General features: G+C 37.8%; 1 protein-coding gene across 1 annotated transcript in view; it reads left to right on the top strand.

Annotated features, from left to right (window-relative positions):
* Positions 1-8,898: 8,898 nt before the first annotated feature.
* Positions 8,899-27,498, top strand: part of LOC149819045 (cyclin-dependent kinase F-4-like) — a 30,919-nt gene continuing 12,319 nt past the window's right edge. Inside the window, exons 1-12 of the mRNA XM_089984640.1 lie at positions 8,899-9,096; positions 13,407-13,658; positions 13,887-13,979; positions 14,072-14,686; positions 14,784-14,862; positions 14,946-15,014; positions 15,210-15,299; positions 15,397-15,535; positions 17,037-17,139; positions 17,219-17,271; positions 17,361-17,427; positions 19,102-19,210. Coding sequence (XP_089840766.1) covers positions 14,679-14,686; positions 14,784-14,862; positions 14,946-15,014; positions 15,210-15,299; positions 15,397-15,535; positions 17,037-17,139; positions 17,219-17,271; positions 17,361-17,427; positions 19,102-19,210 — 717 coding nt within the window. The 5' untranslated portion in view covers positions 8,899-9,096; positions 13,407-13,658; positions 13,887-13,979; positions 14,072-14,678. The remainder of the gene's footprint in view (positions 9,097-13,406; positions 13,659-13,886; positions 13,980-14,071; positions 14,687-14,783; positions 14,863-14,945; positions 15,015-15,209; positions 15,300-15,396; positions 15,536-17,036; positions 17,140-17,218; positions 17,272-17,360; positions 17,428-19,101; positions 19,211-27,498) is intronic.

Below are 27,498 nucleotides of genomic sequence, written 5' to 3'. Positions count from 1 at the left end.
ATACAGATTCACTGTCTTTCATAAACAATATCTCAATTTTTTTATATAAAGTTTGAAATTTCACCTTGGTTACCTTCTTGTCACCATGAAATTATTGCCTTAATATGTCCCATGCTTCTTTTGCTTTTGTGGCATTGGTAATTTGAGAAAAAATAGAATTTGTAACTGCTTGTTGCAATGCAAGCAAAGCCTTGGAGTCCCTTTTCTTAATCTCCTTTGCATCTGTCATTTCTCTCATGCTTTAGAAATCGTTGTTCATATAGAACCAGACTCTACTAGATTCCAAATATCTTGTGAGATAAAGAATGTTTGAATTTTTATCCTCCAAAATTCATAATTTTCTCCACTAAAAATAAGAATCAGAGATTGTGAGAGGTTGAGTGTGTTCATACTATTCGACATCATGAACCACGAAACGATTACCTCTCTGCAAAGATCTTTCACTTCAGCTACGACCTTTACCACCACAATGCTATGCCCAACATCACAATAATGAGGCTTTGATACCACAAATGTTGAGAGAAACACAAGCTCTACCTCTACCACACGTATACATACAAGAGTTACTAAACTCAAATGCCTCAATGCACTAACAAAAGAGTACAAGAAGAATCAAAATATAAAAAAACCCACACAACACTCATAAAAGAACACACAAATGACACCCCTTCAACACTCACATCTAATGCCTTTTTATATGCTCACATCCATTAAGACACCACCACTAACTCATTCATACCACTAAGTTTTTAATTTCAACTGTTACACGCTCTAACGCACACATTTTAACCTATATGACTTTTCAACTGACAAAAACCTTTTCTCTCTCACACACAAATTTCACACAAACCGTCCTCGTAAAGAGGACGTTGCAATATCAACCACGTTAATACATTAACTTTCATCAGAACCGCCATCGCTTGCGCCTGCTCGGTGCATCCTCACTTGTTCCTACCACCACTCTAAGAGCAGCATATTCCTTTGGGTCTGCCCTGGCCTCCACGTAGACCATGACTACCACCATCACTTGGTCTGTCTTGGGTTTGGTGAAAGGAACGATGGAGGCATTGAAGGTCTCTCCCTCACATGAATCGTCTGGTGTTTGTGATTCAGGAATTCAACTTTATGATTGAAATGTCTTTTGGTTTAACCTTGAAGAAAATCAAAATAAGGAAGAAAAAAAGAAAGAAACCAATATTCAGTTTTGAGAAAATCACATTTATAGAATATAAAGGGTTTCATTATCAAAGCCTATAAGATTTTTACACGAAACTCATGCACACTTTAGAAACAAAGTGATACAACTACGAAGGAAAGAAATGAGTCTATATTCAATACTCGATTAAGTTTGAGTAAATCGATATAGCATGATTAAAATACTTGTGAGTGCACAATGTGGTTGCATTCAAAATACTAAACACATTTATACTAGACTTTAGTCAATGAAATTGAAAGAATTCACAAGTTCACACGTGTGCAAGAAGCATGACCAAACTCTACAAAGTCTATAACAAAAGTTAGGCGACAATGCGATGGAAATGCTTATAAGATTCACCTAACATCATATATATATATATATGCTCATGAATATGATGAATGCACATTTACACACTTATGCTTGATATCAATATATGGACATCTATGCATAGGTCGAGTGCCAAATATATAACACTTGTGTGATAGTGCGTTATATTGCCGACGAAATGAAAGATTAGGCAAAGAAGAAAATGCATATGACATGTACATACATAAGTAGCATATGTTGCATAAAGGCCATGATTTCGGTGTTTATGTTTCTTATGAATTGTCTCTATATGACTATGATGCCTACATAAAAATGATAGCACATCTATTTGCATCTAAACTATTATGCTATGAATTGATGCAATAAGGCACGATGAATATCTCCTAACTTATGTCTGGAATGAACTAACTGTGGAAGGCATTAGTGATCTAATAAGATCTTGGGTGAGATATGACCCCGTGTCGTAAGAGAAAGTCTCACTACATGTACTAACTACCACACACTAAATCTTGGATATACGCCTTCACTGACAAGGTGCTTGCTTGAGAAGCACGTGATCTAAGCTGGGCATAGACCTTGTCATGACATACTGCTCTGCAGGGAGTATAGGGCTATTAAGCCTTAACATCTCATATGACATGAGAGCATGACTACAAAAATTACCCATAATGAAGATGGTCACCCACGTCACTCATTCACACGATGGTTCACCTAAGAGAGGGTGGATGATACAACCTCGAGTGACATAGTTAGTTGTGATTTATTTGAGATTATGACCATGTTATTCTTATTGTTATTCTTGAGATTGTAATCTTATGGTTCTTATTGATATCTCATTATTATGATCATGCTACTCATATTGTTATCAAGATTATGAATTTGTCATTACATATTTGAGATTATGATCATGCTATTCATATTGATATTGCATAACTGAAATCATGATAGATGCTTTTGGTTACTTATTATAATGCATAATGCTTAAGTTTGCTTACCGGCTTGCAAGAGTTTTGACCCCATTTTATGGGGGCACAGGAGACAAACAACGGTGCGGTGTGAGAACTCAGTGCACGGCGAGGCTCTGATCCAACCTTCCCTAACTACGTTCCCGATCTTGGAACCAACTGTCAGATGTTTCATTCTCATGGGATATTTTATTAAACCTTTGAAGTTGTATAAACTTTGATCTATTTGCAATGCATGGAATGATGTTTACTTTTTTTGGTTATGAGATGAATTTCTATTTCAACTATAGAACTCATTTATGTAACCTGCCAGAATTGTCTGACTTTTCAAAGCCTAAACTATTTTCGTTATGCTATTTAAAAAAAGGGCTTAAATTCTATATTTTTAAGTTAAAATTTTTGGGGCGTTGCAGCATCCTTTCTTGAATTTGCATCTCTTTCTCTCTAATACTGCTATAATAGACAATAACGACATTTTGTATATCATTATTATGCCAATTTTGTTAAAAAATGGCTGGATAAATATGAGCTAGTTGTGTCCTTATCCAAAATCTAAACAACTGTCACTATTGTCGTGGTTAAAACATTAGTTTTTTTTATGATGAGGAACCCTCACCGAATCAAGGAAAACCCCAAGTGGGCCCCCATGACCACTCTGCCTTATGTGATCCACCTCTAAAAGCTACATGCACACCTGTGCGCCAGTGGGCTATGATCCACATTAAATTTTATATTGATTATATTTGTTAGTTTTGTATCTATTAGTAACCACATAAAGGGTGGAAATGGATTGGCAGGTTGTATCATGCTTGATCCAAAATAAAATGCAACATATCTAAGACCATGTCTTGACTTGTATGGTGTCCAATAAAAGAAGACCGAATCTAGTTCCAAATGTTTGGGATATGATTATATCTAGTAAAAAAAGAAAAAAATTCCAAACATAAAAAATTACTGATGGATCTTATTTATTTAGTCCAAGAGTGAAAGCATGCATACAAGATTCAGATCCAAATCCATTTATATTCAACCAGATGTCTCTCTATCCATTAGTAACAATGTATTATGGCTTGCAAATGGACGAGACTTGATGTAAGTGAAAAGTTTAATTATATGCAAAATAGATTTAAGTATAAGCCTAGTTCTTAATGATCTGGTCCACTTAACCATACTAAAAAGGAATAAAAATAATGGTATTGTACAACAAAAATGACGCATTTCAAAAAATGCCCCTTAATTTACCAAATCCACCAAATAGACAATTCCACAGGTTTCCAATTTTCTATAACCCTTTTACCCTTCTCATGTGCAAACCTCACAAATTTCACAACCCCCATATGAATTTTCAAAAAAATCTGCAGAACAGCCTATGTTCTCAGATCTATATCATAGCCATCCAATATTTAATACTCATATTTTTATAGCCGTTGGAAAGTTGAGACATAGATCTCAAACTTTCTTGTTTTGAGTCAGAACCGAAAACACCTCTAGGGTTTCATTTCTGATATCCAAAACCAAAACATAAATTTATTTTGCATACTTTTAAAACCGAACAGTCTGTGTTCTAGAAGGTATTTTTTTCCAACTGTTCATCAGATCAAGGTAATCTTGGTGACATTGGAAAGTTAACATCTTGATCTTCCTCTATTATTTTTTTCTATATTCCCAAATTCTCTGCATTGTGAGCCAAAAAATAGCATATAATCACCAGGATAGGCATAACTGCACCTATTCATCTCCTATTTCATGAATGTTCTCGGGGTTGTATCTCAGCATCAGGTCATCATTTTCTAGTGAATGAAATATCATTGAAAAGATATTTGTCTAAAACCTTTGTTATTTTTTGTGCTTTTTTGGACTCTTTCATTTTCTGAGTCAAAAATCAGCAACAAGATGAAGTACCATTGATGAAGTGTCGTCGATGTGTGTTTCATAAAAAATAGTCATAAAAACAAAATGTCATATTTAATGCAATAGTAATTTTGCATCACTGTATGCAAAACTTCGTAAATTCTACAAATGTTTCAAAAATTCTGCAAACCCTTTAGAAATTTTACAACCAACAATGTGAAACTCTTGATAAACTTCACAAGTAGTGTCACGATTTTTGTACTATAGATGCAAAAAACGTGAGAAATTTTGCATGGGGGTTGCAAAATTCCTTTTTCTTTTCTTATTTGCCTCCATCATTTGCAAAAGATTAGTCGAAGAAATTGTTGAAAGGAGGCCAAAATTCAGAGTTTGTGAAAATAGGGCATCTGAATGCAAAAAAAGGTTGAGAAACAAAATGTCATTCTTTCATAAAATGAAGTCACTCATATATTGCATCCATTCTAATTTTTCACAAAATGAAGATTCTCATACACTAGATTCATTCTATCCTTTTACAAAATGAAGTTGCTCATATATTATATTTATTCCATTCTTTCACAAATTAAAGTTGCTTACACATCTTTTCAGTTATCACAGTTTGTTAGAGTGGATACCTTCTGCATCATCATCCTTCATGTTCTCTATGATGAGAATGCAACTCTCATGAATAACTCACAAACTTTTGGTTTCCTATCCTACTCATACCATAAGGTCTCACCGCCGATGCTTTTACCAAAAAAACTCACCATCAATGAATACTCGTTGATCTTTTCGCTGTCGATGAAGTGTCGTTGATCTTCTCACCACTAATGCTTTTACTGAAAAAACTTATCATCAATAACGTGTCGCCCATGCTTTTATCAAAAAATTCACTATCAATGAAGTGTCGTCCATATTTTTACTAAAAACTCATCGTCAATAAAGTGTTGCCCTTGCTTTTGGGGTTTACCACCACCGGTGAACCGCTGCCGATGAACTGCCAACAATAAGGATTTTTTGCAAAGCCTAAATATTGTCGTAATGTCATCAGAAAATTGTTGTAAGGATTGGAGACCAAAAGAACCCTACTGTTATGAAAATAGGGCATCTGGATGCAAATAAGAAGTTGAAAAACATCATTTATATAAAATAGAATTTTTGCAAGAAAAAAAATTTACAATACCCTTTCGATACTCGTTTGAAACTTCACAATGTACGGACTCATCAACACTTAAAGGATTTTCACAATGAGCCTTGTGATACTCATCATGATTTTCATACATGTTTTGAAATTTCAGAATCTTTTTTGGAATATCGCAACCTCAAATGCAATTTTGTTGACAAGTCTCGTGGGTCCATCTACTTTCAGCGTCATGAACCATGAAAATAAAAATTTCATAGCTGAGGTGTAAAAAAGTCCAAAAAAAGTGAAAAACTGTGGAATTATTCATTTGGTGGATTTGGTAAGCTGTGAGGTATTTTTTGAAAACATGTTAATTTTTATTGTACAATATGGTCATTTTTTGAAAAAAGAATGTGATAATGCCGGTTCATGTAAAAAGAAAAAATAAAATAATGTAAATAAATCAATATTTTACTGGGTACTGCTATTTTTTTTTATTTACATGGAGAAACCACCCTAAGATCAGAGACCTAGCTGCATCTGCGGTGGCTCTACTTACTGTACTTATGGCCGCTGTCTTGACAATGTAAAAACTCTGAGGGCTTACCCCATGCCCACAGGGAGTTGCTACTTTTCAGCTTGCACAAGGGGTGATGCCGATGGGATTTGAACTCAGACCACCTGCCTCACAGCCTAGGTCCCATCCCACTACGCCAAACCCCTTTGGGGCTGAGTACGGCTATCTTGTTAATTTGGGTCACAATATGAGTACTGCTATCTTGTGACCCAAATTAAAGATGTGGAGCTTGGCCTAAAACTCTATTGCATAAGTAGTTTTCTTGGATACCTTGTCCAATTATATTGTATAAATTGGCATCTCCTATTTTTGTCCATGTCTTCTAGTTGGTCCCATTTGGATTAGGTTCTTTGACAACTCTCCAAGCTATCAAAATATATGATTTAGATACATTATTGGATTTATGTGATGGCCCATCATCTCGAAATGGTGATGTCCTAGCAACCGAAATGGTGATGGCGTAGCTACATGTGCATCAAAATGGACCAAATCTTGAGGTATTTGGTGAAAAGCACAAGCAGTGTAGCACATTATATTATATAGATTCAACATAAACCATAAATTAGCATGGGAACACTTTGATTATAAAAATTCGAATCTTACTTTGAATATGCATCCTAAAAATTATTTTAGATTTGGATAGCGTGTTCAATTTTAGTTGGTTTTAGCAAGTTAAACCCAGTTCGAACTCATAACAAACTCAAAATAAATGAGCCAAGTTCGAGCCAGTCTGTTAACAAAATGCATTGTTTTGAAAAAAGTATGATTTGAATTCTAAACCTATTACCCAAGCTTAAGCTGACTGAAAAATGTCTTCTTTCAAAGCTACAAGAAATACGTTTTTAACTCTAATCCAAACGTTTGAAAGCAAAAATAATTTGATTAAAATACGGGGTAAGTAACTTTTTTTTTTTTACTCGGAGAAACCGCCTAAGGCGCAAAAACCTAGTCGCGCTGGCTCGTATGTAGGGTCATTGTCCTGTTGGTGTAAAACTCCGAGGGCTTACCCCTCGATCCCAAGGAGTCATCAAGCTTCGGCTTACGCGGTGAGTGACCCATGGGATTGAAACCTAGGTTGCTTGTCAAGCAGTCTGGCCCCATCCCACTACCCCAACTCCCTTAGATCTGGGGTAAACATTTGTTGGCACCAAACGGGTTCAGAGTGGTCGGTAGGAGCTGTCAGTGCATATCTCCTTGTGTTGAGACGTTGCAGGGTAAAAAAAAAGTGGTATGATGAATGCATAACCCCAACTTGCCTTTAAAAAATAACATTTGTTATTGTGAACCTGGTCATCCAAATGGGCTAGAAATCATAGTCATAGGTTTTGTCAACTAATCCTATATCGTTGATGGACTCAACATAGTTCAAATGCTAAGAACTCATTGTTACATCATGCTTTTTGGATGAATGATTTTATGAGCTGAGAAAATATCACACATTGTACACTTGATTTTTCAAGGTTCATGAAATCTTACCTATACGTTGCAATGGGACGATCCAATAACCAACACTCCTCACTAAGCTAACCATTTAAATCACATCTATAACATTTTGTCTCATGAAAAACAATTAAAAAAATGAAAAAAAATACTCTCCGTTTTGCCGTGTAGGAGCAGAGTCCATATTAGGTGCAATCACATGGCATAAAATTTGTGCATTAAGCACTTGATTACCCTTCATCGGGCTTTGGCCCAGCAACCAGTGGTGTGATAGTCGGGTTTTCAGAAAAAAAAAATTGAGATAAAATAAAAAATAACTACAATTATTAATAAAAAACTATCAAACTATTTGCTGCAGTCAGGGCTGGGGGCTGGGCTAGGACTGGACTGAGCTAAAAAAATGAATAAAAATCTATTTCATATGGAATCAGGGCTGGGTTAGAACTGGGCTTTAAAATATATATATTTAACTGTTTCGGCGCGGGGGGCTCCGCCCCTACCTGCAACTGACAACCCCTGTCCTGAGAATCCTCAAATATTTGTGCAATCATATTAGACACCTCACGTTGCATGTTCAAATCCCAATCCAATGGTATCATTGTATAACTGGTAGGGGTCAGCCTGAATTTAAAGAAAAACTCATTTGTACGTAATAGTTTGATTTTTTTTTTCGTAAATAACTTTTAAAGTTTTTTAAAAAAAAAATCTTGGAAAGAAAATAAAAAATGAAAAGGAGGCCTAACCATGCGTCGGTTAGAGTTAACTCTGATTAGATTCTGTGGCAACCCAACGACAACATGTCTATCATTCTCGTCCAACCTGGCAAGACAACAACAAAGTGATAACAAAAAGTTGATAATGCCCTTAGGGATGACCAGAATGCCTTACATTCACCAAATTCGGATCACGAAACCAACCGGGGTTTAACAGACCGGGTTTTAGATGCCTCTGGTGGGTATAGGCTAGGTTGCATTGCCAAACCAATTAGCAAGGTTTACTGGCTATAACGTTCCGCCCTCTTATTTGGGTCTCATTTAGGGTTTGAAATGCTGGTGTAAATTGAGACTGAACCAGTCGCATGTTCTATGGGGTCTCAAACTAAAACTAAATCAAAGGGTCCACTTCACCGTGCTTAACAAAATGAGCTAACCAAGAAAGAGATAGTGAAAGAACCTCACGAAGTTGCCCAAGATATCCGGACCTTGGTGGATCATGCAGTGGGGTTGACCAAGCGTTTTTCTCGGACCCACATTGAGTCTGAGTCCAGTCAAACGGTGACGTAGATGGTCGAGACTCGAGCATTGAGTAAGAACCGGAACGGGGAGTGCGAAGGGACATGGAAGTCATTGTTAGATAAGACGAGAGTAGAACGGGGCTTAGGAGGGTATATAAGGAGCGCCGCTTTGCCCAAGTAAAACGGGGAGGAATCGAAGTGACGAGAAGAAAGGCGGTTGCGGGAAAAGGGAATTCGATGCGTGTCTTTGCAGTGGGGAAGAAGAGGAGGAGGAGGAGGAATACGGTCTGAAACCCCCGAAGAAGGGGGAAGAGGATAGTCTCTCTCTGCTGGCCTTTGTCTTCCGTGGGGCCGAAGGAGCTCGTGCTCGAAGCTATCGACGTAAATCTGTGTGTGTGTGTGTCTGTCTGTTGATCTTCGAATCGTCATGCGTTTTTCCGATCATTTGTTGATCGTAGTCGAAATCCTAGAACGGTCGTAATTTCTTGAAATTATCGTGAATACTATCGAGTTTTGTTTAGAATTCATGGAAATTCTGTTGCTGCTGTTGTTTCGAGCTGTAAATTCAGATCCAGGGCTGGTAATTGCTCAGATCTGTTTTTGTGTGATAAGAGGAGGTAATCTAGGGTTTCTGAGGTTTGTAAGCTTGTTTGTTCTTAGAATTAGGGCTTATGGTGATCTCTATGGGGTTGGAGTGGACGAAAAGGGTTTTGCTGGTTGAAGATGTTGCTTTGCAGGGCGTGGCGGTTTTCTTTCTGATTTGTTGCTTTAGAATTTGAATTTGGTCGTCTGGGTTGCTTGTAAATAGCGGTGCTTTTGTGTTTTCTTATCTTGGAGTTTGCACTTCTGTTTTTTTCCCGGTTATCTGTTTTGTTCTTTTTAAGGGATGGATGATCAGAATGGGTCAGAGATTGCAACCGCTTGTCCTCAAATTTGAGCATCCTAGTATCTCAATTCTAGAGTTCCCTTTGATATAATGTTTTTTTGGGTACTATTTTTCTCTTTTGGTTTATCTTTTCACCTAATTTTGGTGGCCTTTCTTAAAATTCGTAGGGGTAACAGCTTGTGGATTGACAAAAAGGGATCCCATTTTGAGGGTTTAATCTCTGGTCTTTGTTAAGATTACTGGCTCCTTGCAGTTTTGATAGTTTTATGCTGATGGCATCTGTAACCAAATTGCTTTAAGATTGTGTTTGAATTCCAGACTGCAGACTTTGGAATTGGAATGGCAACCTAGCTCACAATTCGGGTGTGTGGATTGGCTCAAGTTGTCTTTTGAACCGTGACCTAGAGGGTTAGGTGTCTAAATCCTGTATCATGTGAAAAATCTTGGGCATCTATTTGGTATAAAGTCGGGGAATTCAGCAGCCAAGAATCTCAATGGATTTCTGTTTCACAGCGTCCAAGTGCATGGCAGTGAAGGCCTTAGTCTGCTGCATTTCACAAACTATTGAGGATTCACATGATCATACTGGATGTTTACTTCTATTATCTTTTTTTACCAGCACTTGAAGTGCAACCAATTAATGTTTTCCTCTTTGAAAGGATTATTCAATTTTGGACTATTGTTGTTGTTGTTGTTGTTATTATTATTATTATTATTATTATTTCATTCTATGTTAGCCTTTATATCCGAAAACACAGACTTTCTTTGTGTGTTTTACCTTACTGCTCCTGTTCTAGTTTTTGGACAGAATAACTGAGTCCAGATTGGAAAAAATAGAAACATTAGTTTTTGGAAACAAATGGTTTGGCACATGTCCTTTCTATTTTTTGATATCATTTGCTTCTGATGTTTCCATTCTCATTCCTGCCACACACTACCAACTTTGGGCTTATTTTCTGAGGTAATCTTTTCCTTGTTCCCTACTCTCTGTTTCCCTCCATCTTCAATGCATCCTTAATGTAGCATTTACTCTTGAATGCCCAATGTTCAATGATTGGACATAATAGATACTATGTATGTATGCACACACGCACACACATCTACATGTGTCTGTGCATGCATGCTCTAACATTTTAATACCTAATCCATACTAACATGGTTTAGGGGGCCTAGCTTTCTAGTAGGATTACATGGTCTGAGAACCTTGTTTTAACGACAAATTCAGAATCTTTCATTTCATTAATGAAGATAGTTGAGCAGAGAATAGATAACAGGCTTCAGAGATGGAAAACACACTGCTTGTCTATGGTGGGTCATTTTAACATTGATCATGCATGTGAGATGTCCTATCTTCCATCCCTTCTTTTTTGTTGACTATCGACTACCTTCATACCTTCCATGGAAGGTCTGAAGGTGTTCATTCAGAAAATTAAGTATTTTCTGTGGAGGGTAGGAGGAAAGCCATGCCCATTCTGTTGTTGTCTTTTACTCTTGCTTCTTTGCCGTTACGTTTGGTATAAGGGTTTTGAGGCTGCTGAATATTGCATTTATTTGTAGATATTGGAGGCCATATCATTGACAGACTGATTGGCAAAACTTAAGGAGAAATACCAACTGTGAAGTTAGCCTCGGACTTGGAAGGAGATGACCCATTGGAATAAATGGTTGTGTATATGGAAGAGGTGGATCAGGTATCTCAGCTGTTTTATAGACCGAGTGAGGCGTGTCCGTGTATGTTTTTCTTTAGGATCCATGGTTGAATGATTCCCCACTGACTACCTGATTTCCCAGACTTTTTGATATCATACTTATAGAGAATTGAAGGCTGAATGTTGCTGATACATGAATGCAGGCTGGGATTTGTGGCTATGGAGGCAGCCAGATTAGTAGAGTATGATTGGATGGTATATATTGGAGACCTTGAGGGGTATTCAGTTGACAATTTCCCCTGCCAAACTAATTTGGGGTTGTTCCGGATTGGGGAAGTTTTTCATTACATCTGTGTATTTTTTCCTAATTCTGCTGGGCAATAACCCATTCCCAGTGAGAACGATTGGGTTCGTGTTATATGCCCTTGTGCGCATCTCTGTGTCTGGCTCATATGTTTAGGTAAGGTTCTGATTCAGTTGAATAGGAGAGTTAGGGGATTCATCCTTGCAAGTAAATGCATCCTTTGGTATGCCGAGAAAGACTGAGACCATAAATTTTGGAGCTGTACCTTCTTCCAGCAGCTGTATCGGAGATCTGGTCAGATGTCTCGGTGGTTGGATCCAATTATGATTATCACACATGTTTTTGCGGACTCTGCCTGGAGTAAGGGGAATAGGTGGTACTATGTTTGGAGGGGATGGCTATTACAGTAATGGTGGTTAACCTGGAAACCAGGGTTTCACTTTGGACTCCATTTGTTGTTCCCTACATCACTATGTTTGTATGATTGCTATTAATTAGTGTGGCCTGCAGGAGCTTGTGTGGATTGGCTCTTTGCAGACTTGATTAATTAGCAGCCTAGGGATGTTGTAGCCTCTTATTTTTGTGTCTAGGTTTTCCTTTTCTGGTGATTTCTTGTCTCTTGTGTTTCTCTCTGAGGTTTAATGACAATTTTCATCTTTTTCCAAAAAAATGGCTATAAAACTGTAATAGTTTCTTGGCTATGCAATTATAGTTTGAGATATCTTTTAAAAAGAGGCAAAACTAATTTGTAATGTTATCATTTTTCATAGCTTGTGGAATTAGATATAGAGTTAACAAGATCCTAATCAACATCAGTCTCAAATGAACTTAGAGATATGAGAGTATATCTTATGATTGAGAACCAGACGTGAATAGACGTGCTTGAAATTGCACATGCTTTTTGCTTGTGTGCATGTACAGGTGCATGTATGAGTGCATGTGTATTCAGAAATACCAAGGGAGGGAGGGAGAACATTATTATTTTATATATTTTCAGTATATAACATTTGTATATGTTGAAGCACCCAACAATGTCATACATATGTTGAGGCACCCAGCGCCAGTACCCTGAAGTACCAGCGTCAACACATGTATGCTGCACATTTTGAAGCATTCATGTACAGAGGCCACTGACCCTTTAGAGTTTGAAGTTGTCACAGTGAAAATGTTTTCTGTACTAGATTGTGAACTTCAGACTATTGCACATAACATGAGGGTGGATGAAAACAGATTAAAAATCTTATTTTAATGACAATCTGGTTGGCTTATATCAGGCATCAACAAGATCACCAAATGTGTATACTGGCAACAAATTCAAAATTCTGATGTAATGTTGTCTTGGATATTACAACCAGATCTATGTTTGTAAATTTGTAAGCATGCAACTATGTTTTTTTGTTATGATTCCTTGTTCTGGAGAAGTACAAACTGTATAAGTCCCATCATACTTTATTTAACACTAGAAAATACCCTTTGGTGCAATTGTAGATGAAGTACTTTGATTAAGCTCTCTATTTTTCTTACATTAATTAAAGTTGGTGAACTTGTTAAGATCTGCTATAACTCTTGCAAGTTGACAAGATCCTACACGCACATGCACACATACACACTTCCCTGTGCCAGTCAGTCAGTCACAGACTCTTTATATCCTGACTACCTGCTTTATCCTACTTGAGTTTTACACTATTAAGCACCAGTAGATGGAACCTTTTTTTTTTTTGTGTGTGTGTGCGCCCTGTTTTGTGTATAGGCAGGTTTCTGGCGGATCCTTTTTGTTTATTGTGCTCATTCCATGTGGCTTTTGTTCCTGCTTTATGATTTGTATTAATGCTTTTGTTGTGGGCCTTTTCAGGTTTCATCCTCTTTTGTTGGGATTTTGTGTAATTTAACAAAGATATGGAGCAGCAGTATTTTTGGTCAAACTGTTTCCAGTATAGATTTTTATCATTCCACAAGGTTCTCAATTGGTGGTTTCTCATCCTTGGCGGAGTTCTTGTTATTGCTTTTGTCAATTGTACTTAACGGCCATCTGCTGTTACGAGGAAACTACAGAAGACCCAATGCATTCTGAAGTTAGTGTTGGATGTATTCTCCCTTTTTATGCGTAAGTTGGTTTGGAACACATGCATGTTTTATGTTTGTGTAGACTGCTTCTTACTGTGTTATGCTTTGCCTGCTTTTCTTTTCTTTTATTTCTTCCTTTTAACAGAGTGCTACCAAGACCTTGTGCACCCATATCCACTCTGAAATTGGATGCACTTTGTGTAGCAGATTGTTTGGGGTAAAGCCCGGCCTTAATTTAGTTGAGTGTATGCTTCTGATTGTGTTTCAGGGTTGAATGCAAATGAGGGACTCTCTAGTTTCTGCACGGCGAATATCAAAGGTGCATGCTGCTTGTGTAGCATGGACTCTAGTGGTCAACTTTGTGAGTCAAATTTAACAGTCTCTGCCTCTTAAGGTAGTTTTTATTTTTGCTGCATATTTTTCTTACTCTGTGTATGACTTTTCTGATGACAGGAGTTATTTGGATGAGACTGGAGTTAATTACACTTCAGCAGCCCTTTCCAGGTTTAATGCTTCACTTGAAGGTTGAATACATGCTAGGCATAGCCCTCACTGAGAGGTCACGAGTCTGGGTGTAAGATGTTGTGCTTCACAGTACTTATGGACATATTTAACAATGATTTGCATAGTGGGGTGTTCTTATTACTGCCTAAGGCTTTTAAGCCTGTCAGAGAAGATTTAGATTTTGATAGATCTCCTCTTGCAAGTCATTATTGATACGAAATTCACCTGGCAAGCTTGTTCATATTTCTTTTGCATCGAGGAAGTTCCTTTGAACCTTTAACAATCGCTTGGAGTCTTTTTCTCTGAATGAGGCTTCTAAGACTGTCAGAAAATTTGTAGACTTCGATAGATCTCCGGTTGCAAGTTAGACTTAATACTGGCTTTCCCTGGCAAGCTTGTTTATTGTTCTTTTTGTATCAAGGAAGTTCCTTTCAAACCTTCAATTAAGTTGAGGGATTGTTGCTGAAGCTTCATATATAGGATATTCTGCAGCACTTGGATAAGAGTGTGACAGGCATATAGAGGCAACCATCTACAATACTTCGTACCTACCAGAATGGACAGGTATGTCATATTAGTAACTTTGGCCTTGTATATATCTCTTTGGTGGATAAATGATCTGGATGGAATATTCATGATCTAGAAGGAGCTGGTCCTGCAGGTACACACTTATTAAGGAAGTAGGTGATGGAACGTTTGGGACTGTCTGGAGAGCTATTCATCGTCGGACCGGCGAAATTGTATGCCCTTACCCTTGCATAGTTGTAGCAATTTGTACTGTTGAATATTTGTTTGAGATGGAATTAAACATTTCCTTTGGCAGGTGGCAGTCAAGAAAATGAAAAAAAAATATTACTCGTGGGAAGAATGCATGAATCTTAGAGAAGTTAAGGTAATTGGAGGTGCCTGTTGCCTTTATTTACATTATTGACTATGTCACAGGGATTTTTCATTTTGACTCCCATTCCACATCTCCTTATATGCAAGTCACATTGGAAACTTCATAAACATGGACATCAACTGTGTCCATGTGACAATGTGACATAGATTATTGATTATTTCTCTGTCATAATTCTTTTGATGGCAGTCCTTGAGGAAGATGAATCATCCCAATATTGTGAAACTTAAGGAAGTCATCAGGGAGAATGACGTTCTTTATTTTATATTTGATTATATGGTATGTTCGGATGAAGTCTCTGCTCTGTTGCTTTTAGTTTTTCTCATTATCATTGAGGAAAAGGTCTCTTGATTCATAGCCTTCACTTTTTGGTTAGGAATGTAACCTGTACCAGCTGATGAAAGATAGGGGAAAGTTATTTTCGGAGGCTGAAGTGCGAAATTGGTGTTTCCAAGTATTTCAGGCTCTTGCTTACATGCATCAGCAAGGGTATTTTCACCGAGACCTGAAACCAGGTGAATTTTCCATTGCATACTAGGTTCATTTTGACTAAGTGGATCATATTGATCACTGAATATTTGATTCCGTAGTTATTCTTCGTAATTCAAGGTGCTGCTGCTAGTCATTTAAGATCAACTGTGTCATGCAAGTGCATGTGTTTATCAACTGTATCACTGGTGTAGTCATCAATAAAGCTCATTGAATAGGTCGTTCCTGGGGCGACATTGTTCCGGTGGTTAGGAATAATTCATTGTATAATTATGATTTGAGTGATGGAAAGATCATCGAGCAGTTGATGTATGATATTCTTCTTTGGTTTCTAGATGTTAATACCAGTCTGTTTCAGATCTTTTGTCCTTATGCTACCTTCTGCTGTTTTAGTTTCAGAATTATTATTCAAAATTGGAGTTTGGTATTGGTAAATTATTGTGGTATTAGAAGCAGAAACAGTAGTTCTTATCTTGTAGCATTGCTGCAGTTAACTATGATGATATGGTCTACAACATTAGTTATGTTTGTCACATTTAGGATTATGACATCAGAAGATGATGACACGGTTGCGTGATGATACAAAGGGAATTCTTTTGGTTCCTTGCTATTGCAGCCTAACTGTTTACTGCAAATTTCGTTTTACTGTTTGAAACAGTAATGGGTTGACTATTTTACTGCATTCCAAGTAAATCAATGGTGTAATTCGTGGAAATAAAAAATTGCCAGCAATTGAGTATCATCACCACTTGTTTACTTGAGAATGAGGGGATTTCGTGTTTAATACTGTATGGTTTCCCATGAAGTTCTTGTTGTCTATGTGATTATTTGTGGACATCATGTGGTTATTTCCGGTTGTCTGTTTGATTAGTTCATGCATGTTTGTGCTGCCCTTGCTGCCTTGTAACTTCAAGGTGGTTCTTAGAATTGATGCCCTGTGCCATGGTCATGGTTAGCTATGTGTGCGGTGCCCATATGAAGCTTGGGCACAAGACAAACACTTACAGGGGGTTTCACAAGAAAATAATTAAAATTTTCAAGATGGCACTTTAAAGATGATCATCATTTAGTAACTTTTTTTTTTCAATTTAATAAGATTCATTTAAAAATGAATCTTTGTTTGGGCTTCCAGACAATATCTAGCTGTTGCCTAGTGCTTCTCACTGCATAGACAGTAGAGCAGAAATATCAGTGGAGATATGGTGATTGCTTCTGTTGCTTAACACTGCAATTGGTAGAAGTGGTAGCAGTGTAGCACTGATTCTTCTTTGCAAGATTCAATATTATATTAACAGAAGTATGAGGAAGGCCTTGAGCATGATGCTTGTGTTCCTGTTTTATGATTCAAACCATGGCATGGTTTGGTCATTAACTACAATTTTTGTTATTCATTATAGTGTTTGATTAGCAGTTGAGATGGTTGATGCAGTTGTGAAAATAAGTTTATAAATTATAGCTCATGAATTAAGAGTGAATATGCTTTCTTTTTGAGTAGTAGTGGTAAAGGTGCTTGTATTTTTCATTCAGAGAATCTTTTGGTTACCAAAGCTATGATTAAGATTGCTGATTTTGGTCTTGCACGTGAAGTCTTCTCTAAGCCACCATACACGGAATATGTTTCAACTCGATGGTAAGGCTACCATACATCTAAGGTCTTGTTCTTACATTATTTTTTTTGCTCCAGTTTTTTCTGACCCGTTATCATCCAGGTATAGGGCACCCGAGGTTCTGCTCCAGTCACCTACGTATGACTTTGCAGTTGGTAAGTTTGCTCTCTGGCCAAATCAAGAAGTTCCTTTTATTAATTGATGATGATATTGACTCTTTGGATCTTCTTTTATCCTTTTGTAGATATGTGGGCTATGGGAGCAATCATGGCAGAGTTGTTAACTCTTCATCCTCTCTTTCCTGGTTCAAGGTACTCTTAGTGGGAGCATACTGGATGCATTACATTGTTAGTTAAGCACTCAGGAGATCATCAGGCACACGAGTTTGTGCACATGCACCCCTTTTCTTTTTCATTGCAGAATTCTCTGGTAACCATGTTAATCACAAGTGGTCAAAGTTTCTAAAACATGGCATAGTTGCTTATGCTTGAAACATTAGATCCAAAGTTACTTGGGACACTTCTACAAGCCAGCAGTGTCTGTGTTTGACACTAGGTGACACTGGCACCTGAATATGCTTAAGTTTTTAGCTCATTTAATCTACAAGTATTCATTATAAATTTACCTTTAGGCTTTCTTTTTTTTATTTGAACGTAATTTTTATGATTAAATGTGTTAATCTTGTTAAAAAGTACAAGCATCTTAATGACTTTGTATTGACCACACATTCATGTTTTTGTTCGAGTCCTCAAGAAAAATTATGAATGAAACATTTATGATGTTGATTTTTTGTCTTATGCATTGCATTACTGATATGGCCCCTTCTCTTTGAAGTTTGATGTCCAAACATGCTTTACGTGCTCTCTTTGTAACATATATATATATATATATATATATATATATATATATATATATAGAGAGAGAGAGAGAGAGAGAGAGAGAGAGTAATGGGTCCGTGCTAAGTGAGTTTTTCAAGGTTTTTCATTTTATTTTGAATTCTGACTGTACAGATGTGATCTATGTACTTGATTTTATAGGGATCAGCTCTTGAAGTGTTCGGTTCCGACACATGGGTGGGTTTTTATAATGTTTGAAAAATCAACGGTCCAAAATCTTTGTAAATTTTTGAGGCTCCAAATATCATTTTTTTCATCGAAAACACACTATCCAGGTGTGGATTGCTCGTAAATCGGCCATGCCCAGCACATTTATGGGGTTGGAACTGCGAAAAAACACCGGAAGAGTAGAAAACTCATTTAGCATATTTCATTTAGCACGGACCCATTACTCTGTGTATATATATATATATATATATATATATATATATATATAGAGAGAGAGAGAGAGAGAGTCCAACCAAAGGAAGGTCTAAAATCTACAACTGATGATAATCAACGGCATTTCTCTAAGAGTTTTTCATCGATTTTACTTTACATATTAGATTTTTATCATTCATTTAGTGGGCAACATGTTTTGAATTATGAATTTTCAATGTTTAGATGCATTTTTTGAAAGCGCTAAAAATCAACTGCTCACAATACTTCGTATTGTAAAGTTTTAAATGCACTGTGAGCCATCAATTTTTCACATTTGGAAAAACATGTCAAGCATATTTCTTACTAAATAAATTATAAAGAACAAATGTATGAGGTCCAATGATGAGATGCTCAAGCATGGGAGATGGGGAGCCGTTTGATCGTTGTTGGTTGTAGATTTTGGACCTTCCTTTGGTTGGACGGTCTCCCTATATATATATATATATATATATATATATATATATATATATATATATATATATCCACCACCTGTCAAAATCCCTTTATCGTACCCTTCGTTCCTGTACCTGAACCTGTACATATGTGGCATACGTTGAGGATTTTTTTTTGTTTACTGACTTGATTTTACAAATAACATAACTTTCACTTTCCTTATTGATCCATTTGGTCGATAATTCCTTGTATGTCATATTTGTGAACTTTTTGCAGTGAAGCAGATGAAATATACAAGATATGCAGTGTGATAGGTAGTCCTGATCAAAGTACCTGGGCTGATGGGTTAAGACTTGCTGATTCAATCAACTACCAATTTCCACAGGTAAGATCTGATTGTATATTATTACCACTTTCATTGTGCCATGCTATCATTTCTTTATTAGCATCCATCTATAGTGCTCTTTCAAAAATTTGTGTTTTTTAAATTTAGTGGATGGATGTGTGTTGCAAGTTTTAATTATGGGTGATCTGATGCAATGCTTGGAGATACTCATTATGAAAATAAACATGGTTTTCTTTTTACAAGTTTGTGGTATTTGAATTCCCATTAGAATGGTTAGGATGTTTTCATGATATGAATGCGAATTGACACATATAGCTGGAAAGAGTTAACGTGGCAGGATTATTTGTTGAATCTGAAAGTGTCTGCATTTTAGTTCTGAGGTTCTTGATGGTTATTAAGCTCTTGAATTGTGTCCAAGTTGCGTCAGTTGTTGAGCAGGGTTCTTTATTGATGTTAGGTTTGAAGTAGGTTTTATGAAATTTCTGTATCATCTTACAAAAGTTTGAGGTGCAGAGAGAAACGTTAACCAAGGAGGGGGAAAGTTGATTTTGTGTGTGTCCAATGGTAGTTTACATTCTTTATGGTTGGATGTGCCATTGATAAGTTATATCTGTCTAGCAGTTTTCTACTAAAGAAGTTTCTGTAAATACTGTAGCTTATTAAACCAAAAACATAAAATCTACAATATCAAAGGTGTGGCAATTAAACATTGAGGAATTAATTAAAAACTGATGTAATAGCAACTGCATCAGCAGCAGCATCCATATATCTTAATTTGAAGAATATGTATTTTTATATTGGTAAAGATCTGTCACGGGGATATGTCAGCAGATGTGGGGGATACTGCCATTTTTATGAAGTTTTCAATGTGACTGGTATATAAGGGGATACTATGTAATGCCCCAAAATCCCAAACTCCTAACTTTTTAGGAAAAAATTGAAAGCTTTGTAATCAATCCTTTTTCAGAGTTTAAAATTGCAGTTCAGTGGAAAATGGTGTTTGAAATAACAAGTTAACGGACCTTGGGCGCATTGCAGGTGAACCTTACACAATAGATTTATATCTCCATATAAGCATTGAAACCACAAATTTAAAACAAGGTTTTTGATAATTTAAAGTTTATACAAAAGAGGAATTTTCAAAAGAAACCCTTATGCAAAATTACAAAACGTGCTCAGGAACGAAACATCAAAGAAAGAGTAGGATCTTGATATCATCACGTCATTGTGCCATCACCTGTGGTACCGACCTAATCATTATCTGTATCCCCCCATAAAACGGGTCAGACTTATAAAAATCTAGTAAGTGCATAGATATCAAAATTCAGAACAAGACTAACATATACGTTGTTCTTTTCGTGATGTGCAGTTCATAATAAGTAAAATGAGCATGATAACCTTGTTTCGATATTAATTGTCCTGAGGGTACACAGAAAAAACGTTAAAAACAACTGAGACTGCCTGGGGGTTTGTTATTCTATGTATTTTGATACCCCGAACAACTAGCTGAGTCTACTCCTAAGGGGACGGTTAGTGATCGAGAGAGAATTCTCCTGAAGCATACGTGGCAAGGGATGCATTCAAACTTCTGCAGAAGTCAATGAGATCTACCATTTAGGATAATTTTTGGTAGCCCCGTTCCTTAATTCTGATGACCGGTGACACTGAGTCAAATGCTACTCGAAGAACGTAGTTGTTAATTGTTAAAATATATATATATATATATATATACATATACTTATATATATATACATCCGTATATATATAAGTATATGTATACATATATGTATATATATACATATTCTATTCTATTGAAATACCCGATAGGGGTATTCTTGTAATTCTGCCAATGTACCTTTTTATTTTTATTTTTTATCTTTTTCCTTTTTCCTTTTTCACTTTTTCCTTTTTTTGTTTTTTTTATTTTTCTTTAGGATGACCACAAGGGGCCCCACTCTTGTAGTCGTTGGGGCCCCAACGGTCAGATTTCTGACCGTTGGAGCTCCCAACGACTATAAGGGAGCCCCCTTGTAGTCTCTTCTTTAGAGCCTCCCTCCTCTATAAATAGAGGAGGTGTTCTCCTTCTCATGTATGGGTTTAATACCCCTCTCTTCCTTTCTTCATTAATGTTCAACTTATGACTTTAAGTCATTTCCATATTTGAGAGTTTTTGTGTGCGCACATTCGGTGTTTGTGTTCTTGGCTCTAGTGGTCACTCTTAAAGAGTGACATTTGCTCTATTGGTGCTTCCGCCTCTTTTCATTACATGGTATCAAAGCTCGGTTGGTGATTGGCCTTCTCTTTGGAACGCGTGACTCATTTATTTGAAGGAAGGACTTGTTGGTGCCGATGGAACGTGACTCTAAAGTGGACCTTTCTTTTAAGATAAATGGGTCCAACTATCTCATGTGGGCCTCCGCGATGGAAAATCATCTTAGAGGTAAGAAACTTTGGGGTTTTGTTATGGGAACTACTCCCGAACCCTCTCTTGTTCTCACCAAGATCAAAAATGAAGTTGAAAAGGCTTTAGATGGCGATGAGCGCATCAAAGCTATTAATGATCATCAATCCAAAATTGAGGATTGGGAAAGTAACCATGCCAAAATCTTGGCATGGTTTATGAACAATGTTGACCTTAAAAATTGTGCTAATATAGCCAAATTTAGAAGAGTCAATGAGGCTTGGTTTTTTCTTAAGGGTATGTATACCCAAAAGGATCTTGCTCAACAATTTTTTTGTCAAGAAAAAATCCGCTCCACCAAACAAATGGACATGAGTGTCCGGGACTATTTTAGTTCTTTAACTCCCCTTTGGGATGAACTTGCTCTTCTTGAGCCTAAGTGGGTGGCTCCGGAAGATATTGAATTAAGGAGGGAGCAAATTGAGAAAGAACATTTCTTTCAATTTCTTCATGGTCTTCGCCCAGAGTTTGAACAAGTAAGGGCATCTCTTCTCCATAGAAGCAAAACCTTACCTATTGAAGATGCCCTCGCCGATATATGTCAAGAAGAAACTCGACTTGGCTTAAGCATCAAGAGTGATGAAGTTTTGGCCGTTACTAGGCCCGGATCAAATGTTAAAGCGTATAGACCTCCCCATTTTAACAAAAATAATAATGGGCCTAGAAGGGGAATAATATGCCATTATTGTAATGAACCGGGTCACATTAGACCGGCTTGTCCAAAACTCAAAGGAAAGGTTGCCGTGGTTGGGGAAACTTCTCCAAAGAAGGATGAAAGTACCAAAGAAGGAGATATCAAAGAAACTCTAAATCACATCTCCGAAGTTCTTCAACATCTTCTCAAGACTTCTCCTTCAACATCCGGGGCCGCCATTGCCTACTCTTCATCACCTCCAGGTATGTGGATACTAGACTTCGGTGCGTCAACGGCCGATGGTATATCACTAAGCATTGAAAGTATTGGACACTTGATTTTAAAATTTTTTTTGTTCCTAAAGTCAGAATCGTTCCTAAAATAAATTTAAATCTTTTTCTGTATCTCAAATCACCGATCATGGATGCAAGTCTCTTTCTCACCTAAGGATTGCACCGTGCAGGATCTCCAGTCAGGGAAGCTGATTGGGCAAGGCCATAGAAGAGGTGACCTCTACTTTATGGATTTTTTGACTCTTCCATCTAAGCCATTGTGCAATCTTGTAAAAGACAAAAGTATTGGAATATGGCATGAGAGACTTGGTCATCCAAATTTTGTAAAAATGTCTCTTTTTCCGTTTTTGAACAATACTTGTAAAGACAATCACATGACTTGTAAAGATTGCATTTTGGGGAAATCTAAAGCTACTTCGTTTCCTCAAAGAAGTTATTTTGCCACTCGGCCATTTGAACTTGTTCATTCCGATGTGTGGGGACCTTCCCCAATTTTATCTAAAGGAGGTTTTTCGTATTATGTGGTCTTTATTGATGACTTCACTAGATTTACGTGGATATACTTCTTAAGTCGCAAATCCGAAGTCTTCTCGTTCTTTAAAGAATTTCATGCAATGGTTAAAAATCATTTTTTGGGAAATCTATCTATTCTTAGGTCCGATTCGGGAGGTGAATATATGTCTAATGATTTTCAAAATTACTTAAAAGAAAATGGAATTTGTCATCAACGTTCTTGTCCCAACCAGAGTTACCAGTCGAGGAAGCGGGAGCGGGAAGCGGGAGCGGGAAGCGAGGCACTTTCAAAAATTTAGGAAGCGGGGAAGCGTGGGACCACTTAGAAGAAAATTCCGAACAGTCTCGGAAACGACCTAGGAAGCGAACCGGAAGCGACCTAGGAAGCGAACCGGAAGCGAGGGGGAAGCGAAAAAAATGAAAAAATGAGGAAGCGAGGGGGAAGCGTGGGGGAAACGTGGGGGAAGCGCGCTTCCCATTTTTGGGAAGCGCGTTTCCCATAAAAGGGGGACGTGCTTCCCATAAAAGGGAAGCGCGCTTCCCATAAAAGGGGGACGCTTCCCCTCACGCTTCGGAAGCGCGACGTTTCGCGCTTCCGAAGCGCGACGTTTCGCGCTTCCGAAGCGCGGTTCCCCTTTTGCCTAGGCGCTTCCGGTAACTCTGGTCCCAACACTCCGCAACAAAATGGTCTTGCAGAAAGAAAGCATAGGCACATAATAGAAACTACAAGAACATTATTGATTTCAAAAAATATCCCAAAATCCTTTTGGGCCGAAGCGGTTCTAACTTCAACATATCTCATCAATAGAATCCCTTCATCCTCTTTGAAAAATCTTTCTCCATTTGAAAAACTTTACAATATGTCTCCCAATTATAAAAGATTAAGAATTTTTGGATGTAAATGCTTTGTTTTAACTCGCAAAAATGATAAACTTTCTCCTAGGGCTATTGAATGTATTTTTTTGGGATATGGCGAAAAACAAAAAGGATATCGATGTTTTGACATCCTTAATAATAAACTTTATATCTCAAAAGATGTCACATTCCTCGAAGAAGAAAATGGTTTTTCGCATCAACCAAATGAAAATATTGACTATTCTTTTTTATTTGACTTGTTACCTCAAGAAAACATCATAGATGATCATATTGATCTTAATGAACCTCTTGAAGATCTTGTTGAACATCCAAATAATGATCAAAACTTAGAAGAAAATGCTTCAAGACAAATACAAGTCTACTCTAGAAGGAATGAAAGAAATCCTCCATGTGCCCTTGAAAGATTTTCTCAAAATGAGTCGATAGAAGAAACCTCTCAAAGAAGATCAAATCGCATTCCTAAGATTCCAAATAAATTTGTTTCTTATGACTCTTTTTTCCCTAATTATCGAGCATGTCTTCTTGCTCTTTACTCCTTTCATGAACCATCACATTACAATGATGCTAAACAATATGATCATTGGAATGAAGCTATGGAGTTTGAACTTAATGCCCTTAAAAAGGCACAAACTTGAGAAATCATTGATCCTCCCAATGGCAATAAACCCATTGGATGTAGATGGGTGTTTAAAGTAAAAACTAAGAGTGATGGTTCATTGAAAAGATATAAGGCTAGGTTGGTAGCCAAAGGTTATGCCCAAGAGTATGGGGTAGACTATGATGAAACTTTGCCCCAGTTGCTCGAATGACTAGTGTTCGAGCCCTTATTGCTATAACTTCTGTCAAAAAATGGCCCATCTTTCAACTTGATGTTAAAAATGCTTTCTTGAATGGTAATTTAAATGAAGAAGTTTATATGGAACCATCTCCAGGTATGAATTTAAATGGAAAAGTTTTAAAATTAAAAAAGGCTTTATATGGACTTAAGCAAGCTCCTAAAGCTTGGTATGACAGGTTTATTAATGTATTGATCAATTTAGGTTTTTCTTCTTGTTATACTGACGCTGCTCTTTTTGTCAAAAGAACAGGTGACTCCATTATTATGCTTTTGCTGTATGTTGATGATATGATCATCACTGGGAATGACAAAAAGGGAGTAAATGATGTTAAGTTTATATTAAAAGATACTTTTGATATGTCTGACCTTGGTTATTTGAGATATTTTTTAGGAATTGAAGTGGCTTATTCAGCGCGTGGGTACATCTTATCTCAAATGAAGTTAGCTGCGGAAATTTGTACCAAATCAGGAATATCTGATGAAAAGAAAGTGGAGACTCCTGAAGTTATCAATGCGAAACTAAGACTTGAAGATGGTGTTCTTCTTGAAGATCCAACCCCCTACCGCCAATTAATTGGATCCCTCACCTATCTATCCATCACACGTCCAGACATAGCTCATGCGGTTCATGCAGCGAGCTAATTTCAGCACGCTCCTACTACGGTTCATATGGCGGCCGTAATGAGAATTGTGCGATATATCAAAAATACCATCTCCAAAGGACTCTTCTTATCCTCTTCCTCATCTCTTGAATTGACTGCTTTTACTGATGCTGACTGAGGAGGAAATCCCAATGATCGGATCTCAATTACAGGTCTTTGCATTTTTTTAGGTGAATCTCTCATCTCGTGGAGATGCAAGAAGCAGCAGAAGGTCTCCTTATCATCTACTGAAGTTGAATATCGGGCTATGGCGATGACAACTATGAAGATTGTGTGGCTCAGAAGTCTTCTTAGTTACATGGGCGTTAACATTTCCACTCCCACCAAGCTCTGTTGTGATAACAAGAGTGCGATATACATTGCTAGCAATCACACCTTTCATGAGCGGACCAAGCATATCGAAATGGATTGCCATTATGTTCGAGATGAATATCTCAAAGGGACCATCACATTCCATATGTCACTTCAGAGTATCAACTAGCTGACTTCTTCACCAAGGCGCTCCCAACTCCACGATTCATGTTTCTTCTTGGCAAACTTTCGGTCTTCTCCCCGTAAAGTTTGAGGGGGCATGTTAAATTATGTATATATAAATATATATGTACATATACTTATATATATATACATTAGTATATATATATAAGTATATATACGTATATATGTATATATACATAATTATATTTTCTTTTTCTGTTTTGTATAAACCAAAAACCCGATAGGGGTATTTTGGTAATTCCCAAATGTACCTTTTTCTTTTTCACCTTTTTCTCTTTTTCCCTTTTTTCTTTTGTCTTTTTGCTTTTTGGAATCATAAAGGGGCCCCACCCATCTAGTCGTTGGGGCCCCAACAGTCATATTTATGACCGTTGGGGCTCCCAACGACTAGAAGGGAGCCCCCTTTATGGGTCCTCTTTAGTGCTTCCCTCCTCTATATAAAGAGGAGGTTCCCCCTTGTAAATGTATGGGTTTTTACACCCTTCTCTTCCTTTCTTCAATAAATCCAACTTATGACTTTAAGTCATTTCCTATATTTGTGAGTTTTGTGTGTGCACATTTGGTGTTTGTGTTCTTGGCTCTTGTAGTCACTCTTAAGGAGTGACTTTTTGCTCTATTGGTGCTTCCGCCTCTTTTCATTACAGCTGGGTGCTAGCCCACAGCTGAGTAGGTCACAACCGAGTTAGGCTCGGTTGGAGGCTCGGTTCCGCTGCGCAAGAAAGAAAAAGGCCGAGTCATGTTTGGTTGGAACCCAACCGAGCCAAGCTCGATTCCTGGGCAAGTTCTGTCCTAACTTGGGCAGGGAGTCAAACACGACCTAAAGGCCCACACTCTCTGGCCCATGTTCTCAAGTGTGCATTTTGGGTCGGTTCGTAAGAAATGGACCCTTAGGGCTCGAACTGACATCTCGAAGCTAACAACCCAATCACCTTACCATTGCACCAAGTTGTAGCCCTGTCGGGGTTGCCTCCAGCTGAGGGGAGGGCACAAGGAGGGTGCGGCTAGGGGGTAGGGAGGAGGGAGCTTACCAGAGCTTTTCCTGGCGAGCCAGAGCCACCACCTCTTGTGACTCTGGTTTGCCGACAAAAACACAGAAGAAAAAGAGGGGAAGGAGGTCGATACCCTCCTGCTGAAAAAGCAGGGGGACGAGAGAGAGAGAGAGAGAGAGAGAGAGAGAGAGAGAGCAACAAGGAAACAGAGGAGGAAGAAGAAGAAATGGGGGAGGAGGGAGGAGCAGCGGCTCCATGCACCGACGAGAGGAAAAAGACAAGGTGTGTGTGTGTGGGGGGGGGGGGGAGAGGAAGGACGAAAGGGTCGGCGAAGGGGTGGGCAGTGGCGTCGGGTGGTTTTGCGAGAGGGGATCTCGGCGGGGGGTCGTCCGCCGGTGAGAAGTCCGGTGTCGGGTGAACTTGGGGTGAGCAGGGAAGGGTGGGGGGGGGGGCTCTCGTTTTCGTTAAACCTCGTGGGGGGTTTAAGTAGACCACAAGGGGGGGTTTGTTACTCGGATCCGGGTTGGATCCAACCTAGATCCAAAACATTTTTTTTTAATTCCACA

The sequence above is a fragment of the Nuphar pumila genome, chromosome 13, assembly GCF_984573655.1.
Source record: "Nuphar pumila chromosome 13, dmNupPumi1.hap1.1, whole genome shotgun sequence".
Taxonomy (NCBI): domain Eukaryota; kingdom Viridiplantae; phylum Streptophyta; class Magnoliopsida; order Nymphaeales; family Nymphaeaceae; genus Nuphar; species Nuphar pumila.
Note: the sequence above shows the minus strand (reverse complement) of the source record. Positions and strands in the feature narration are given on the sequence as shown.